At 37.9% G+C, this 18940-nt stretch overlaps 1 protein-coding gene across 1 annotated transcript in view; it reads left to right on the top strand.

Annotated features, from left to right (window-relative positions):
- LOC129231681 (cadherin EGF LAG seven-pass G-type receptor 3-like) overlaps positions 1–18940 on the top strand; it is a 153168-nt gene that overhangs the window by 99056 nt on the left and 35172 nt on the right. Inside the window, exons 5-7 of the mRNA XM_054866044.1 lie at positions 745–1179; positions 3881–4015; positions 4106–4308. Of these exons, the coding sequence (XP_054722019.1) occupies positions 745–1179; positions 3881–4015; positions 4106–4308 (773 nt within the window). The remainder of the gene's footprint in view (positions 1–744; positions 1180–3880; positions 4016–4105; positions 4309–18940) is intronic.

The raw sequence follows: 18940 nt of genomic DNA, 5'->3' as shown, positions 1-18940 counted from the left end.
CGTCATATCCCTTTCAAACACATCAATAGGTATTTCACCTCTCTCAGTTTTCTTCTTGTAGTTTCTTGGCATTTTTGAAAATAAAAAACTACATTAAAAACTACTTGTGGGTTGAGTTGATACACGTATCAACTTGACCCAAAAGAAGCGTATCAATTTGACCCAAACGACGCCATTACTTTAAACTTAAATTTATGAGAAACAGGAAGCAGCCCAAAATAACGATTTAAGTCAATATCCTTACCTGGAAGTGACGAATCCGAAGTAGTGTATTTGGTTGATCTACTACCTCACACATAAAATATAAAACAGGTCAAAGTATCAAGCAAAATTTTACTTTTCTCAGTCAAAAACAGTTTTTTCCAAAAAGCACAAAAGGACCAGCAACCTCCTCCTCAGGCACTTGACAGGTTACTGGCTATCGGCCTGCCCCTCCTCTACTCTGCTTCCCGCTCTCATACACATTCAAATTTAAAAATTATTGGGATTGTATCAACTTGACCCTGTATCAATTAGACCCGGTCTCCTCTACTGTAAAACAAACTAAGCAACCTAGACTTCCTAAAGTTTTAAATTGAGATCTCAGTAACTTTTAAGCATGCATTTAATTCCTCAGAAGTTTATTAACTTGGCATAATCTTAGAACAAAATGAAGAGCATGAATTAGCATCATTGCACAGCATTCTCACAATAACTCAACAATTATGTAACAAATTTTTTGAAATTCTATTCTTATGTTTTCAGGGTGCGACAAGAAGCCTTGCAGTACGGGTATATGCCAACCACTTGCTTCTGAGCCTTGGTTTGAATGCTATTGTGAAAATGGTTTCTACGGACCTACCTGCGAGTATTTCAACCCCTGTTCAAGAAATCCCTGCAGTAAAAATGGTCGTTGTCTCAACACAACCCACAATGAATATGTATGCATTTGCGATGAAGATTACAGTGGACCCAACTGCGGATCTTACAATCCATGCGAGAGAAAAAATCAGTGCCACAACGGTGGACAATGTAAATTAACAACGAATCAATCATTCGTTTGCCTATGTCCGGATGGCTTCTATGGTCAAAAATGTAAACATGTGGATCTTTGCGCTACTTCTCCTTGCCTAAATGGCGCTACTTGTGAACACATATCGGAAACTAACTTTATTTGTATCTGCCCACCAGGCTTTACAGGTAGGCAATTATGATTATGTTTGCGTTGAAGTTGTCAGTTCTTATAGTTTTGCTGACTTATAATGAATATTCATCTATTTGTGGAGAGCTAATGTTTGCTTAACATCGGAAGAAACAGCAGTAAAAATTAAGTTGCTCAAGTCATGCGAACGCTCGTTCTTTTGCACGCAATGAAGCAGCCGTAAAACTAAGCGACGCTTTTTTTTTTCTGCTGCTCACTTCCTGAAATCTGCTTAAGAGATTTCGCTCAGTTTCTCATCTTTATTATTTTCCAAACTCTAAATCTTGCCATTTATAGCAAGATAATCCGGTATTATTCTCGTTTCACATTTTTGTTATTCACCTTTAACAAACAAATCAATGCTTAAAGCAGCGGTACTAACTCAAATAGCAAACAAGATAGAACATACACTATATGACCAAAAATATTGGGACACTTTCAAAAATTCATTTTTACGGATTTCTCGAGAAATAAAAGACTAATTACTCTGTATTTTTTCACATAAAAGGTATACTCTAGCTGTCACTTTCCAATAACAATTAAGTCAGCTATTCATTTAGGGGACAGCAACAAATTGAGGAAACAAAAAATGGTTTTTCATCATATTTCGATGTAAATAGCTGGGAATAAGCAATAAATTTTAGAAATAAGTTAAAAACCTATCTAGAATTTATTTTTATATTTTCGTGAAAGTATCTTTTATACCCACGGAGATATAAGCATTTCTTTCAAAAATGCAAATTTTTTTTAAGGTTTTTCAGCTCATATCACGCAGAGCTTTCCGTCAAACGTTACTAAACTTACAGAATATTTGACAGCATATTAGAGAAACATAATATTAAAATTTGAAGTGAAAATATTGAAAATGTAATGAAATATGAACATTTAAAGCAATTAATTTTTCACTGCGCATGCGCGAAAGATAGAAATTTATAACCTGCATGATCGGAAGCCCAGATATATCCTACATTTCCTAAAAAAGTTCCACTGTGATATCTTTAAAATCTAAAAAAGTTATCAGCGATCTAATGAGCCGAATTTTAATGATTCTTAGCTAGACGACGAATCGTGAGGGATCATTCGCAAATGATCCGTTCTTATCATGAATCCCTCTGCAACGATAGCAGGAAATTGTTGTCAATTTGCGAACGACCCCTTACCATTCGTCGCCTATCCAAGAGTTACAGAAATTCAGCTCATTAGATCGCTGATAACTTTTTAGATTTTAAAGATATCAAGAGAGAACTTTTGTACGAAATGTAGGATATATCTGGGCTCCCGATTATGAAGATTACAAATTGCTATCTTTCGCGCATGCGCAGTGAAAAATTAATTGCTTTAAACGTTCATATTTAATTAAATTTTCAATATTTTAACCTCAATTTTTTTTATTATTTTTCTCTAATATGCTGTCAAATATTCTGAAAGTTTAGTAACGTTTGACGGAAAACTCTGCGTGATATGAGACGAAAACCTTCAAAAAAATTTGCATTTTTCGAAGAAATGCTTATATCTCCGTGGGTATAAGAGATACTTTCACGAAAATATAAGATTAAATTCTAGACAGGTTTTTAACTTATTTCTGAAATTTATAGTTTATTCCCAGCTTTTTACAATGAAATATGATGAAAAACCTTTTTTTTTTGTTTCCACAATTTGTTGCTGATCAACTAAATGAATAGCAGACTCAATTGTTATTGAAAAATAACCGCTAGAGTATACTTTTTATGTGAAAAACATTACAGAGCAACTAATCTTTTATTTCTCGAGAAATCCGTAAAAATGTGAATTTTTGAAAGTATCTCAATACTTTTAGTCATATAGTATACATAAAGTTAACTTTTTAACAGTTAAAGGGTTAATCTTGTGTAAAATAAAAAGAGAGTTATTTTGCTCAGAGCAACACTTTTACCACATCATTTTAAAGTGTGGCATAAACTTCACGAAAATTCGTCAGAAACAGGAAAAGTAATTCCTAGTATATTTTGAATTAAATTAGCAAAACGTAAGAAAAGGAACTTGTGTAAAACAGGTAATCAAATGTTCTTGTTTTCATTATTAATATTTTAAAATATAAATGGGGGGAGGGGAGAAAAATTGAGGATTGGGGCGATGAAAATAAATGACGAATTTCTGGAAGGTGGGGAAAATGGCACACTACACAGAAACTTTAATTGAAATCAAAATAAAATATACAACATAAACAGTTTTGAATTATGATCTATAAACAATAGATCAATGGAATTCAACTTTTCCCAAAAATATTTTTTAAAAAAATAGGATTCATAGCTGCACCAGAAACAAAGAACAAGAAGTAAATTCATACAAATAATATTATTAATTAAAAACAAATCATTTAACAAAAACAGTACGAAAAGATCAAAGAATTAGAGGATGTCTTTGTGTTTTAACTAAAAAAATATTAATAAATGTTACCAATATATTTTTACAATAAAGAAGATACAAAAAAAAGTATTAGTTAGAGAAAATGGCGTCAAGTACTATGTCAAAGAATGCAATTGGTTAAAGTAGAAAGTTCCAGTTTTAACTGAAAGAAAGACATGAAAACGAGGGTCAACCAAAATGGGAAAACTAAATTAAGTAAGAAATATGAAGTAATCTAACTGTAGTGTAATCAAATTATTACATTGGAAGAAACCCCCGTACTGTTCAAAACTGATGAATCGTTTATTGTTATAGGATTAGTATGTGATGAAGAGATTGATGAATGTTTATCTCAACCTTGTGCTAATGGCTCAACTTGTTTGGATGGTAAAGGAAATGTAACCTGCTTGTGTCCCCCAGGATTTTCAGGTTATTTGTGTAATATAGCAGGTAATTTTCTTTTTGAACTTAAAGAGAATGAGAGGGAAAATATGAACCTACTATTATGCTTCAGTAATTGTTTTCTGTTCAATTCAACAGATTCGTGCCCAGCTGATGTCACAGACACAGATAGAGGTGTCCTCTATTGGAACGCAACAGAACCTGGAACTGTTGCGAAGATTATGTGTCCACTAGGAGCTTCCGATTTTTCCACAACTAAAGCCTATGCCTACAGAAATTGTTCGATCGTTAATCGGACAATCTTTTGGGAAGAAGTAGATACAACAGAGTGTAAGGGAAAGGTAAGTGATGGCGAAACCTTGAACTGAGGCAAAACAATGATTAATATCAGTGATTTCACTTCAAAAACGACGATTTACAAAATTCTTTGAAAAAAAGCATAAAAAAATGGGGTGTAAATAAGGGCCCTCTTTAAAAAAAAAAAGTCACCGAAAAATAGTTTAAAAATAAGATAAAATTGTACAAAATGGTAGAGTATTTATTACAGGAAATATATATATATATATATATATATATATATATATATATATATATATATATATATATATATATATATATATATTGTTACAAATTCTGTAAATAGTAATTATTGTAGTAACGTAACCTGTAAATAGTTTCCCGTAATGAATATACAACCCCTTAACATATGGCTAAAGTATACAACCCCCTATTCTTTTTTTTCTTATTTCATTCCCTGATTTTATCAATGGAAGTGTAGTTGTAAAACGGTCTACGCATTTCTGGAAGCGTGTGGAATATTTGAGAAATTTCTTTTCGGTGTATTTAAGCCGTTAGCGATGGATAAACAGGGAGTTTCGGTTGATATTTGGAACTGAGAGCATTTTGCTCTGTTTATAGCGAGGCATTTCGCTGTGTTGTTTTCGTATTTGGAAGTAAATACGTGTGTAAACGTTGAGTTTACGGTGTTGTGTGCTAATTGCTTAATTGCTGATGAATAATTTCGCAGTTGTTGAAGATCTTTCCTGTACATAGTGTAAATAAATTTCCTGTGTTTTTATCAAGAACTGTGTTTTCATTTCAAGAAAGCGGAAGTCGCACCGAATCCGTTACAATTTGGCGCCCAACGTGGGGCATCTTCTGGACTTTCTTGGAGTAAGTGTGACTTTGGACATTTTTTTCATAAAGACTTTTTTTTTGAATTAGGACTTTATTTTTTTATGGTGATTACTCGCGCAATGGATGAACAATTAAAACAACTTCTTGACGCAATCACCTCTGTGAAGAGTGATATGGCTACTAATCAAGAACAATTAAAAAGTGACTTGACTGCAAGTTTTACAGCTAATCAAGAACAATTAAAAAGTGACTTGACTGCAAGTTTTACAGCTAATCAAGAACAATTAAAAAATGATATGGCAGCTAATCAAGAACAATTAAAAAATGATATGGCAGCTAATCAAGAACAATTAAAGAATGATATGGCGGCTAATCAAAACCAATTGAAAAGTGATTTAACGGTGCTGAAAAATGACCTAGTTTCTAACCAAGAGGAAATTAAAAACGATCTTACTTCGGTAAAGACTGTGATGGAAAATAAATTTAATGAGATAGAGCATCGAGTTGATGCTATTGAAGGAAAGTTTGAGGCAGTTGAAGGCCGATTCATCGCAGTGGAAAATAAAATCGAAGAGAAATTTGAAGAAAAATTAAGTTCCGTTGAAGGCCGATGCAATGCTGTAGAAAATAAACTGGAAGAAGAAGATAGAAAATTTCATCAACTTAAAGAAGACATCTTTAAAGACCTGGAAAGGAGATTGGCGACCGCGGAAAGCAGCTCTGTACAGTTTGGCGCTCCCACATCGGTTGCTCGACCGTCCATTAAACTTGCCACCTTTGATGGGAAAACTTCGTGGCAGGTTTACAAAACTCAGTTCATGATAGTGGCGGAAGCGAACGGATGGGACTCTGCTACCAAGGCCTGCCATCTTGCAGCATCCCTGAGAGGTGATGCAGCGGACATTCTTCAGACCCTTCCGGACGGCCAGCGCCTGGATTTCGCCGCCCTCACATCTGCGTTGGAGCTTCGCTTCGGTGAGAAGTGCCAGAAAGATTTGAGCCGACTCCAGTTGAAGTCCCGTTTCCAGAAAACTGGGGAAACCCTGCAAGAGCTTGCGGCGGACATCGAGAGATTGTCTCATCTTGCTTTTTGCGACTGTCCTGCGGATGTTCGAGACAACCTGGCACTCAACTATTACATCGACGGGGTTCGAGATCCGGAAATCCAGAGAGCTCTACGGATGGCGGATGTCAAAGACCTGAATTCTGCTGTTGTGTATGCGATGAGATACGAGGCCGCCCAGCAAGCAACCCGTGTGAATCGCCATCCCATCCGAACTCTGGAAGCTGATGAGTCTGATTCCAGGTCGTCCCACCTCGCTGAACTTGAGAGACAACTCGGTGACTTGACAAGACAGTTGAGCAGCATAACAGCCCAAAAGAAACAAGAGCAGAAGTGCTGGAAATGCGGTAGTGAAGGACACCTGCGAAGGAGTTGTCCGGCTCGCCAAGCTACGCGAGGGAAGGAAATCACCACCACTAAAGCTCTGCAGATTTCCTCTTCTAGTAGTGGCAGTGATGGACTTTTCATTTACGCACATGTAAATGGGAACCCCTGCAGACTGATTGTTGACACTGGAGCCAATTAGACAATCATTAGGACAGATGTGGCTCGTGAATTTGGATTGAAACTGCTGTGGACATCGCCACGCGTAAGTCTCCGGACTGTGACAGGTGACAAAATTGAGATTGACGGTAAAGTGGACTTGGAAATAGTGTTTGGGAATGCCACCTACCATCATACGGCATTCGTCGATAATATCACGGACCCCTTCATTCTCGGATTGGACTTTTTGAAGAAATATGACTTCACTCTTGACTTCAAGACTAATGAGCTGCACTCGATGAGAGAAGACATAGCCGTTTTTCCTGCAGAGAGTGATGTAAAATCCGCTCATCAAATAATAGCTCAAACAGATTTATCGATTCCCTCAAGGTCAGAATCATTAATACCTGGCTCCCTTGAAGAAAGCAATAGTTTTCGATTTGGACTTATTGAATACCCTAACCTAAGCAATAGCCTAAAAGGAGTGCTGGTAGCATCTACGCTTGTGGACCTTTCTAAGGATGTAATTCCTGTGAGAGTCGCCAACGTGAGTGAAAGGCCAAGGAATATCCGGAAAGGTGAAGTGTTAGCAACTTGTACTCCAGTAAACTGCATCATTAGAAGAATCAATTCCCCCGAGACTGTGTCTTCTGAGTCCTTGACATCGAAGTTAATTGGGAGTGCACCCTTATCGAAAGACCAAAGAACTGCTGCGGAACAATTGGTGGACGACTTCAAGCATCTGTTTTCATCTACAGCGGAGGATGTTGGCCGTACGAATTTGACGCAGCATAGGATTTACACTGGAGAACACCCCCCTATTAAACAGCATCCAAGACGACTACCATTCGCTAAGAAGGAAGAGGTTGAAACCCTTCTGAAAGAGATGAAGGAGAATGATGTAATCGAACCCTCATCCAGTCCTTGGGCCTCTCCCATCGTCTTGGTCCGAAAGAAAGATGGCTCCACCAGATTTTGTGTCGATTACCGACGACTGAATGAAATCACCAAGAAAGACAGTTACCCTCTTCCACGGATAGACGACACCTTGGACACTCTTTCCGGACACAAGTGGTTTTCGACCCTGGACTTGAAGAGCGGCTACTGGCAGGTTGAGATACACCCTGATGACCGAGAGAAGACAGCGTTTACAACTGGACAAGGCTTATGGCAGTTCAAAGTGATGCCCTTCGGCCTCTGCAATGCACCAGCTACGTTCGAGCGTCTTATGGAGACAGTGTTAAGAGGACTCTCTTACGAATCCTGTCTGGTCTACTTAGACGATATCATCATCGTGGGACGCAGTTTCGAAGAACATCTGGCAAATCTTACGAAGGTGCTGCAAAAGCTTAAGGAAGCCAATCTGAAGTTAAGCCCGTCCAAATGTAATTTGTTCCGCCGGGAAGTGAACTACCTTGGTCACATCATCTCTTCTGAAGGTGTACAAACCGATCCAGAAAAGGTGTCTGCTGTCAAGAGTTGGAGTCGTCCCGAAAACATCCATCAGCTGCGAAGTTTCCTGGGGCTCTGCACGTACTACAGGAAGTTTGTGAAGGGTTTTGCCAACATTGCACGACCTTTGCATAAGCTGACGGAGAGCAAGCAAAAGTTTGAATGGTCCAAAGAATGCGAAGATGCATTTCTACGACTGAAGGAGGCTTTAACATCAACGCCTATCCTCGCCTATCCTCAGCCTGAAAAATCCTTCATCCTGGACGCTGATGCGAGCAACGAGGGCATCGGAGCTGTTTTATCCCAAGAAATTGACGGAAATGAACATGTCATCGCTTACTGGAGCAAATGCTTATCAAAGTCGGAGCGAAATTACTGCGTCACCAGAAAGGAGTTACTGGCCATAGTGAAAGCTGTAGAACACTTCCATCATTACCTCTACGGCCGAAAATTTCTGCTTCGGACAGATCATGCCTCATTAACTTGGCTTTTGAACTTCAAAAATCCGGAAGGCCAGATAGCCAGATGGATACAGCGGCTCCAGGAATATGACATGGAGATCAAGCATCGAAAAGGGTTATCTCACGGTAATGCTGACGCTTTATCAAGGAGACCCTGTCCTGAGAACTGCCACTATTGTTCCCGAATCGAGAAGCAGTATGGAACGACTAGCCCTACCGCCTATCAGGTGACAGTGACTCCAACATCATCAGAACCTGATCCATGGAGTGATGACCAAGTTCGAAAAGATCAACTTGAAGACCCCGACATAAAACCAATTTTGGAGTTCATGGAAAGTGACAGTCTGCGACCTAGCTGGCAGGACGTTTAAATCTTCAGTCCTGCAACAAAAAGATACTGGGCTTTATGGAACTCACTCCATTTACGGAACGGCGTGCTACACCGGAAATGGGAATCTGACGACGGCAAGACATCTAGGTGGCAGTTACTACTTCCTCGATCCAGGATTTCAGATGTTCTGAAAGAAATACATAGTAGTGCGACTGGAGGACATTTTGGTGTCTTGAAAACTCTCAATAAAGTTCGGGAGCGCTTCTTCTGGAGCAAGGCGAAGGATGACGTGGAGAAGTGGTGCCATTCTTGTGACGCCTGTGCTGCTCGTAAAGGACCGAAGAAGAGAAGCAGAGGGAAGCTACATCTGTACAACGTTGGAGCTCCTTTCGAACGAATTGGGATCGACATCCTGGGTCCTCTACCAAGAACTGCTGATGGGAACAAATACGTTCTTGTTTCCATCGACTATTTCACGAAATGGCCCGAAGCGTATCCCATTCCAGATCAAGAAGCTACCACCGTAGCAGAGACTCTAGTCCAACATTGGATCTCGAGATACGGAACACCTTTGCAGATTCATTCCGATCAAGGGAGGAATTTCATCTCTGCTGTGTTTAAGGGCCTATGTCAAATTCTCGGAATTGAGAAAACTAGGACAACACCACTACACCCACAATCGGACGGCATGGTGGAGAGATTTAACCGCACAATCCTAAATAATCTCTCGCTTATGGTATCCAGAAATCAACAGGATTGGGACAAGAAGCTACCTTTGTTCCTGCTGGCCTACCGCAGTGCTGTCCACGAGACTACCGGATATGCCCCATCTCAGATGCTCTTCGGACGAGAGCTTCGGCTACCTTGTGATCTCGTCTTCGGTCGTCCTCCGGATGCGCCTGCATCGCCTGAGGAGTACATCCAGGATCTCCAGGCCCGGTTGGAAGACGTTCATAACTTCGCACGAGAGCGAATCAACATCGCGGCGGAGAAGATGAAGACTCGATACGACACAAGGTCTACTGGACATGAATTCAACGAAGGCGACAAGGTTTGGTTATGGAATCCCATCCGACGGAAAGGTCTTTCACCCAAATTGCAGTCGCATTGGGATGGACCCTACAAAGTCCTTAACCGACTGAATGACGTCGTAGTGAGGATCCAAAAATCACCTAATGCAAAACCTAGGGTTGTACATTATGATCGGTTAGCCCCATACTATGGCCATAGTTCATGAGTATTACGTAAACAACCATGGTTGATAACATAAAAGTGGTAGATAATTTTTGCTTTTAATGTTTAGTAATATTTCTTGTTATTATTGTGTTTTCTGTATCTGTTAGTTATTAATTAATGTGTATATTTGTAAACTTGTGATAGAAGTTTGGCACCCTTTCTGGGGATTGTACTGCCCGGGACGTGCAGTCCTTGGGAAGGGGGCAGTGTTACAAATTCTGTAAATAGTAATTATTGTAGTAACGTAACCTGTAAATAGTTTCCCGTAATGAATATACAACCCCTTAACATATGGCTAAAGTATACAACCCCCTATTCTTTTTTTTTCTTATTTCATTCACTGATTTTATCAATGGAAGTGTAGTTGTAAAACGGTCTACGCATTTCTGGAAGCGTGTGGAATATTTGAGAAATTTCTTTTCGGTGTATTTAAGCCGTTAGCGATGGATAAACAGGGAGTTTCGGTTGATATTTGGAACTGAGAGCATTTTGCTCTGTTTATAGCGAGGCATTTCGCTGTGTTGTTTTCGTATTTGGAAGTAAATACGTGTGTAAACGTTGAGTTTACGGTGTTGTGTGCTAATTGCTTAATTGCTGATGAATAATTTCGCAGTTGTTGAAGATCTTTCCTGTACATAGTGTAAATAAATTTCCTGTGTTTTTATCAAGAACTGTGTTTTCATTTCAAGAAAGCGGAAGTCGCACCGAATCCGTTACAATATATATAATCGTAAATCACAAATGTAACTGGCTCTTACAGCCCCGGCACAATCTAAATGTGCCCACATTTGGCACGTAACGCATTTCAACCATACCTCTCCCCGAGTGTCTTCAGGGAACTTTCCATCATGAAAGATGCAAGTTGCATTGCATGAAAAATAAATTTTGCTCTTTATTAAAAAAAAAAAAGAGGTGGTAAAATTATGGGCATCTTTTAAATGGAGGCCCATATTTACACCAACACCTAACTAAACCTAAAAAAGATGGCCACTATAACATGTTCCGTAAAAGCGTGCGTGACTAAACGCAGACTTCAAAAAGTTGCTTAATAGAAAAAGTAGGGTTCCGGATAACACTGTAAAATTGTTTTTAAATAAACATAAGAACGTAAAAAAAAAAAAGATTGCATGTACCTCTTAAAAGTTTGCAGCCCAGGAAATCACCAATTTGCACAATAGCTCACGCTGCATCAGAGGCGGACTGGGTCCCGCAAGAAGGCGCCAACCTTGACCTCTTATGAGCGCAAAAAACGTGCAAAAATAAATAAATTAATTAATTAATCAATTAATTAATTAAAATAAAATAAAATATAATTAAAAAAGAAAGGAACCGAAAAAAGAAAGGAAAAAAACGATGGTACACAGGTTTACGAGTTTAAAAAAAAGAAAAAAAAAGCGAAGTGAAGTCGCACAGGTTTGTGAGCGCAAAAAAAAAGAAAGAAGGAAGTTGCACTAAAAAAATTAATGAATATATAAATTTAAAAAAAAAGGTGTGCAGGCTTGAGGGTGCAGAGGCGGAAGGGCGCATCGGCCAGCGGGCCAGTCCGCCCCTGCGGTGCATCTGCATCCACACTGCTTGAAAGAATGTTTCCAACTGCTGACTGTCTGCTATCTTATATTAGTAAACGGCACTGTATACAGTCCTTGCCGCCAGTCTTCATATTTACACCTTTGCCCGTTTTCATACCTTTTCCTCTACTTATACAGGATAAGTGTTTTAAAAGAGAGACCTTGGAACATGTGGGGGAAAAATGAATGTTTGTGTAAAAACAGTACAGTGTGACAGGAACTTAACTAGAGAGAGCGTAAAGTTCTCAACTTTCGCAAGCTGCTTAAAGACAGCCAACGTGAAAGTGAAAATGATGGGCAATTAGAGTTTTTTTTTTTTTTTTTTTTTTTTTTTTTTTTTTTTTCACACAATGAGGGTAAGGAAGGGGAACGGAGTTCAAAAGACTTGCCAGTCCAAGCGGCAGCGCATGTTAAAGCTTGACAACGGAGAGATGGTTTTCGAAAACGTTTTTAATTTTAGGCATTTTCGCAATATCTGAACGAATGGAAACGGAAACCTCGAATGAGAATACCAATGATGATACCTCAGAAAAATATACTCTATCTTTTTGTGTTTTTAAATGGTTAATCCACCGTTCATCATATGTGTCACAAAGGTTTTCTTGCTATTCTTGCAAATATGCAGGAGGATGATTCAAACTTCGGATGATGTTTCTAAAAATATTCGTTTTATGAGGGGCAAAAGTTGGAAAATGATTGCATGGAAAATCTTTGTGGGATTGGAAATCCCGCTAAATGTCATGCGGAATCCCGCGGGATCGGGATTTCAGGATTGGAAACCCTAGTGACATCAGAGCTGTTGAGACGGTGAGATGAACGGTAGAGCGGGACGTTTTCTCAAAAGCCGAGAGGGTTTAGTTTCAAACTAAAGCAATGTGTTTCTTTTCTTGTTTTGTCAGGGAAAGGTGGGTGAATTTACCAGAAGAATTCACTCTCGAGATTCAGCTCAGGGTGGCTTTAAATGGTTCGTTGTCTTCGATAAATTTGCAAAAGTAGCTTACCAATTGCAGCTTTTAAAGTAAAACAGTACATTTTTTAAAATTTACTAATCCAAAAATGTAACATTTCCAATTTCTGGGTCTTCAAAACAGTCTAACGCTGAGACTTCAAAGCGTTATAGGTAGATAGGCTAGGGTGATGAGGAGATAGAGTAGCTTAAACACGCTGTGAACCGGTCACGAGGATTTTCGTGATTGGTTTCTTTTTCTAATTGACTGGTCACGAGGATTGTCGAGATAAGTTTTTTACCAACTGACTGGTCACGAGAATCGCTGGTTTTTAAAAAATGGTAACTTCGATGCCCTCTCCGATATGAAACCTGAACTTCATGCCATTTCCAGAGGAGCCTAGTTAAATGTACAGGGAAGTTTTTAAGTTCGAATTATTTGAACCCGATCTACAATGCGCTAACGAAGAGAAATAGGTATCTTAAGAAATGGTACTCATTAGTGATATCTTTTCACCTGATTTAGTGGAAATTTTGAAGCCGTATAGCACTAGTTAGGCGGTTGGTTCCTTCCCATGACCTATGCCTGTGTCTGAGTCCTCTGGGTATCAGACAGCGGCTCTAACTACTAGACCCCATGGATTCCAATTCAAGGATTCTTATCTCCAACCCATTCCGTACCTTTCTGACACGAAGCCTTAGAATTGCCATATAACACTTCATATTTCTGAAGATTAAATGTCTTGCAAAAAATAATACCGAACTCAACTATGACTGTGACTCAAGGAATAAAAAACTAAAAATCTTTTGATTTTTCATTGTTTCATGTTGAAATTTCATGGAAGTCACATAAATAAGTTATTTAAGAAGATTGGAGGGATTTGAACGTAGCAGATTGAAATCTCAGTTCGTGTTCTCACTTTTTTTTTTTTTTTTTTGTTCCTGTGGGAAAAAAAAAATTTTGCTTCAATTTTTGAGGCCTGTGGAAGGAAAAAGTCAAGACAAGACCCCAGAGTGGTGGTTTCCACAGAACCAGGAGGTCGATTATCAAGAAAAAAAATCGATGTTATTCAAAGGCAAGTGATTAAAAGAGATGAGTGTGCCAAGCAAAATATCGCCAAAAGCTTCACTACCGGAGAGCGGAAATCTCTATAGCCGAAATTTGGACTAGGAGAAGAGAAGTAAGCGAGTTTGGCGCGTGCCAAGGTATTTTCAAGCAAATACAAAAATATGGAAACCCTGCCAAAAGCGCTTTGGGAGCCGAGCTGTTATCCAACCAGACTGGACTCAGGGAGACACCGACGCAGAAGCAGAATATAGGGAGGCGCGGGAGCTCCTAAGTCTGCTATCGAAACGAAACTTGTTTCCTCCCACCAACCCCCCCGCTTACCATAACTATTAAAAAGATGCTCTCGTCTTTCTTTCGCACGTGTCTTACGTTCGTACCTTTAAAATAACTTTTTACAGGAAAAATCAATTGTGCCCACCACGAGGGGGGGGGGTCATAACTACGCCATTGAATTTTTTTGAAGGATTGTTCTGGGCAGTGGTGTAACTGGCCGATTGTTTCGGGGGGGGGGGGGGTTACACCTTGGATCACAACGAAGTAAAAAACGGGGCGGCGGGGAGTTAATTTGGAGCCCCCTTTTTTACCCACGTTTTTATGTATTTAAAAAAAGAATCGATATATTGATGTGTATATGTGTACATATAGATATAATGCACATTCGAAAATCCGGACTTCTGAAATCCGGAAATATCGAAAAACCGAAAATGATTTGAAAGATTTATTTTTATATCAAAGGTAGAAAGGTTGCAAACAAATATTTTGAAGAGTATGAAAACAAGATGCTTTGAACGAATTTAGGATCGGAAATGAACATAAATTGTTATCGTACATGAGAATGGTTAGTTGTAGTGACTGCGATCATCATAAAGGGCATTTTCGAGATAGCGATTTTGTTAGTTTTTGCATCTATTTTGAAATAATTACGAAAACGTTTTGCGTTTTAGGTTTTTGTAACCTTTTTACATAGAACACTTTTAAATGCTCTCGAACTTTACACACTCAACTCAACAATTTGGAAAATTTGCGCACCTGAAATTCTGTATTTCTTGTGTAGTGCTCTTATTATTTTTGGGTCTGTTTAAATATTATTAGTTGGTCTGTTTTAATTCGGTCAGAGCTAGTTTGAGTTTTGTATTTAATACTTCTGCAATTCTTTTGAGCAATTTTCCAAACAAAAAAATCTTTTTAATAATAATAATAATAATAATATTGCCCCCATAACCAGAAAAAATCCTTGGTCCGAATTAGCTATTTATCGATCTATATCTATGACATAAAGAAAGACAGGAATTAGCTATATAAAATAATGCTCCCAAAGAAAAGGGAGGAGGGCGGGGGCTCTCCCCTGGAATTTTTCCTAAATTATAGCTCTAAAAACGGAATTATAGACAATCTTTCAGATGTTAGTAGGAGGGGGATGTTCGAGGGACCTCCTCTCTGAAATGCTCCAAAGTTTGAAGTCTTTAAAACTCGATAGTTGGCCATTTTTGGTAACGTTTGGGAAAATAAGAGTGTCCAGGAGTTCTTTAGAGCAATTTTTCGAAATTGAAGTCCCAAAAACGTCAGCTTGGAAAATCTTCAGCGATGTTAGGGGGTTTGGGGTTCTCCTCTGGAATTTTTTTCTGAAACTAGCTCTACAAGTGCAATTCTAGATGATCTTGGTGATGTTCGGAGAAGGAGAGTTTCATGGGCTCTCCCCACGGAAAATTTTCGAAATTAAAATCTCCAAAGCACGATTGTAGATTTTTGGGTACAGTTATGAAAAAAGATTATTGTTTAGAGACTCCCCAGCAATTTTTTAAAACAGAAGTTTAAAAAATTCAATTTCCAATGATCTTAGATGCTGTATTGGGGAAAGGGTGCGCAGATTGTCCGAAAATGTTCAAAATTAGCCCTAAAAACGCAATTATAGATGATTTAATGATGTTAAGGGAGAGGGGAGCAGTCCCGTCATTTCAAAATTTTGCAGGAGGGAGGGGTCAAAGGGTATGTACTCAATGTGTTTTGTGTGGAAAAAGCATCAAAATACATGCAAGATGCTTAACTACCATACGTTTTTAAATTTATTGTCATTCAAATTTCCCCATCCACCATGGGGGTCAATTGGAGTTTCAAAGGCCTCTCATTGGAATTTTTTCTAAATTGAAGTCTCTAAAACGCGATTGTCGGCCCTTTTTGGTAATATTAGGGAATAGGATGGTGTTCAGAAACTTTCCAGAATTTTTTTGACACTCAGGTCCTAAAACAATATTTAGACGATCTTTACTGATGCTGTTGGTGGGGGGGGGGGGTAGAAGGAATTTTATTTTTACATATTGTTCAGAGGAAAATCGCATTTTTTTTTCTTTCTCCAAAAAAAAAAAAGTTTTGCGATTTTTTTCTCCTGTGCAATTTTTGTTTTGGACATACATTTCGGGGGGGGGGGGGGGGGGGAGGGATTGCCACTGGTTCTGGGAAGTTTTAGCTTTTTCTCAGGACCCTCGTTCCTGGAGTATTTGAGGGTGGTTTGAGCCTGTGCAGCATTTCAGGGTGGTGCGCAATCACTACTGAAAAATGGGCGCCCCGCGAGATCTTGTTTGATTTTTGTGCACAGCAGTGCTTGAAAAAAAAATTTTTTTTCGATTATTGCAACGCAATGCAACAACACAATTAGTGATAACAATACCGGTATACCGGATACTGGTATTTCGAGTTATTTTGCGATTTTGTAGTACCGGTATTTGCGGTATTAGCTGAAAACAATAAATATTTTTAATTAAAGAGTTTTCAGTTTAACTTATGAGATATCTACTTTTATTTTAAATGTAAATTTCTTTTTCCATGATACAGCACCAAAATCAATCTATTAATATAAAAGTTCGGCTTCAAAAGCATGAACTAATTGAATATCATTAAATGAAATTTATGTCCACCATGTTTTTATTTTTTCCATTTCCCTTATTACTCACTTTCTTTTTTGTGAAAGTTAATTTCAAGTATAATTTGGAATGTATTTGTCCTATAAATAATTTATATCAACCATGAATTGAAGTAATACTTGATTATATATATACCTACTTTTTTAATATTTGTGTCTCAACTGTACTGAATAATGACAAAAAATATTTCTTGTTGGTACTTGGTATAACAAATGGTAATTTGTTGTCCCTGGTATTGATGAGCTGTCCTGTCACACTATTTGGCTGTACACTTGGCAGGATAATATTTATAAATTATATAGTGCTATGAAAATTTGCATAGAGGTTAAAGCATAAGGAACTGGAACATATTTTCAGATATTTACATGGTTAATAATTGTAAAGTATTTTGAAAACAAATAAAAGAAACTAACAAGATCAAATTTAGTTGAGTCCGTCGTAAATTTCAAACCAAAGGGCTTATAAAAAGCAAACACAAACTTATCCTAATCAAGAAGAAATCGTTGAAGATGATGTTAATATTGGAAAAGTATCGTCTCTTGAAGAAAAATTACTGCTAGCTATAAATTCAAAAAAAAAAATAAATAACTAATAATACTGCACACAATACAAAAGAAACAAGACCAACAAAATAACACGCAAGAGACCGAACCATTTGAAGAGGGAAGAACTTCGAGTTCACTAAAATGAGTTCCAGGCTTAGAGACAGGAGACAGTTCAATAAATGCATTATGTTACTTACTATTACGGATTTTGTTCCTTCATTTTATACTGGTTTACAATACGCTTTCATAAATAATACAATTTTTGCACAAAATTATGAAATATGGCAGCGATTCCCAAAGTATGTTCAGCAGAACCCTTGGGTTCCGCCGATGGATGACAAGGATTCCACCACGAGTTGCTTGAGTTCATTATTTTCCACAGTAATTTAAGAAAAAGAGAAACTTCAGGGATAAAAAATGCTGCTCAAATGTGAAGTAGTAGGCGTTATTTTATCGTCGTTATGCCAGCCAAAACACCATGTGATTTAAAGAAAATTCTTGATGAAGCTTAAGCAGTAGTAAATTTTCAAATCTTGTTACCTCCAGTCAACACTATTGAGCAAGATTTATGAAGATATGAGTAATCATCACAAATCACTACTTTGTTTTCCGTATTAAATACGCTGGCTATCCAAAACAAAAACTTTTGTAAGACTGTATGAACTTTCACATGAACTGAAGGTTTTTCAGCTGGTGCAAAAAACAATAATGTATTTAGCAGTTTTCAATGTTTTGCATGACGCCGGTTGATATAATCAGCCTATCTGTTGCCTACATTTTCGGTAAACTGAACTAAGTCTCTATTTTCATTCCAGGAGAGAGTTACCTCTTTTATTGTGAGAGACAAAATAACACAGAAAAAGGAAAGCTGAGTTTTTGTATTCTCTGCCTAAGAGGAAACAACGTAGAATATTTTCCTCACTTAAATTGAAGTTCCGCAAGAAAACCAGCTGTATGAAGAAAACGTTGTGCAACCATTTCAGGGTACTTAAAACAGCATTACTGATCATTCGAGAAACCTTACAGAATTCTTGCAGAATACTTCCCGCTCACTCATAACGACTTTGCATCGACGGCACAAAATCCGTCTACCAAATGACACTGTTCATGCCACAGTATGAATCATTAAGTGAACTTCAAAGATCATCCGCACTAAAAAAACTCGTTTAATTCTGTTTCCCTCAATGAATTTTGGTTCGATGTTGAAGAAGAATACTAGTTATTGGCTAAGAAAGCTCCTAACTTTATGTCTTAAAACAGCTTCAGTACATAACGAATTCTCAATACTATTAAAGCTAATTAAAGCCAATGTGTTCACGAAATACAAATTCAGTTCTAAATTGGATTCTGCTCCGATTGTACGAATAGTCGAGCCCACTTAATAGAATATCACATCATGAAACGTTTTCTACTTTTGTAAAACATGTTGAACAGTTCAAGAACTGCATCGTAACTTGAATTCCCATCTAATATCTCTTGATATTTGTTTTTTTGGAGCAAGCTCGTCTTATTATGTGTTTCCCACTTACAAAAACAAAAGATTTCCTACCGGTTCGTCTTTGTGGTCCTTATTTACTAAGAACTTTTAGAAAGCTCTAAATGACTGACCTCTATCTATTCAGTTTTTTTGCTATTTGACGTACAGTAAGTCGTGGAGTTTTTAAAGCAACAACTTTCTTTTTCACATATTCTTTAGCAGCATGACTTTAAAAATAGAATGTATCAACCCCATTCGCTTACTAAGCATTTATATCTTTATATAGT

Source organism: Uloborus diversus, chromosome 10 (genome assembly GCF_026930045.1).
Source record: "Uloborus diversus isolate 005 chromosome 10, Udiv.v.3.1, whole genome shotgun sequence".
NCBI lineage: Eukaryota > Metazoa > Arthropoda > Arachnida > Araneae > Uloboridae > Uloborus > Uloborus diversus.
This window is presented reverse-complemented; position numbering and strand designations above follow the sequence as displayed.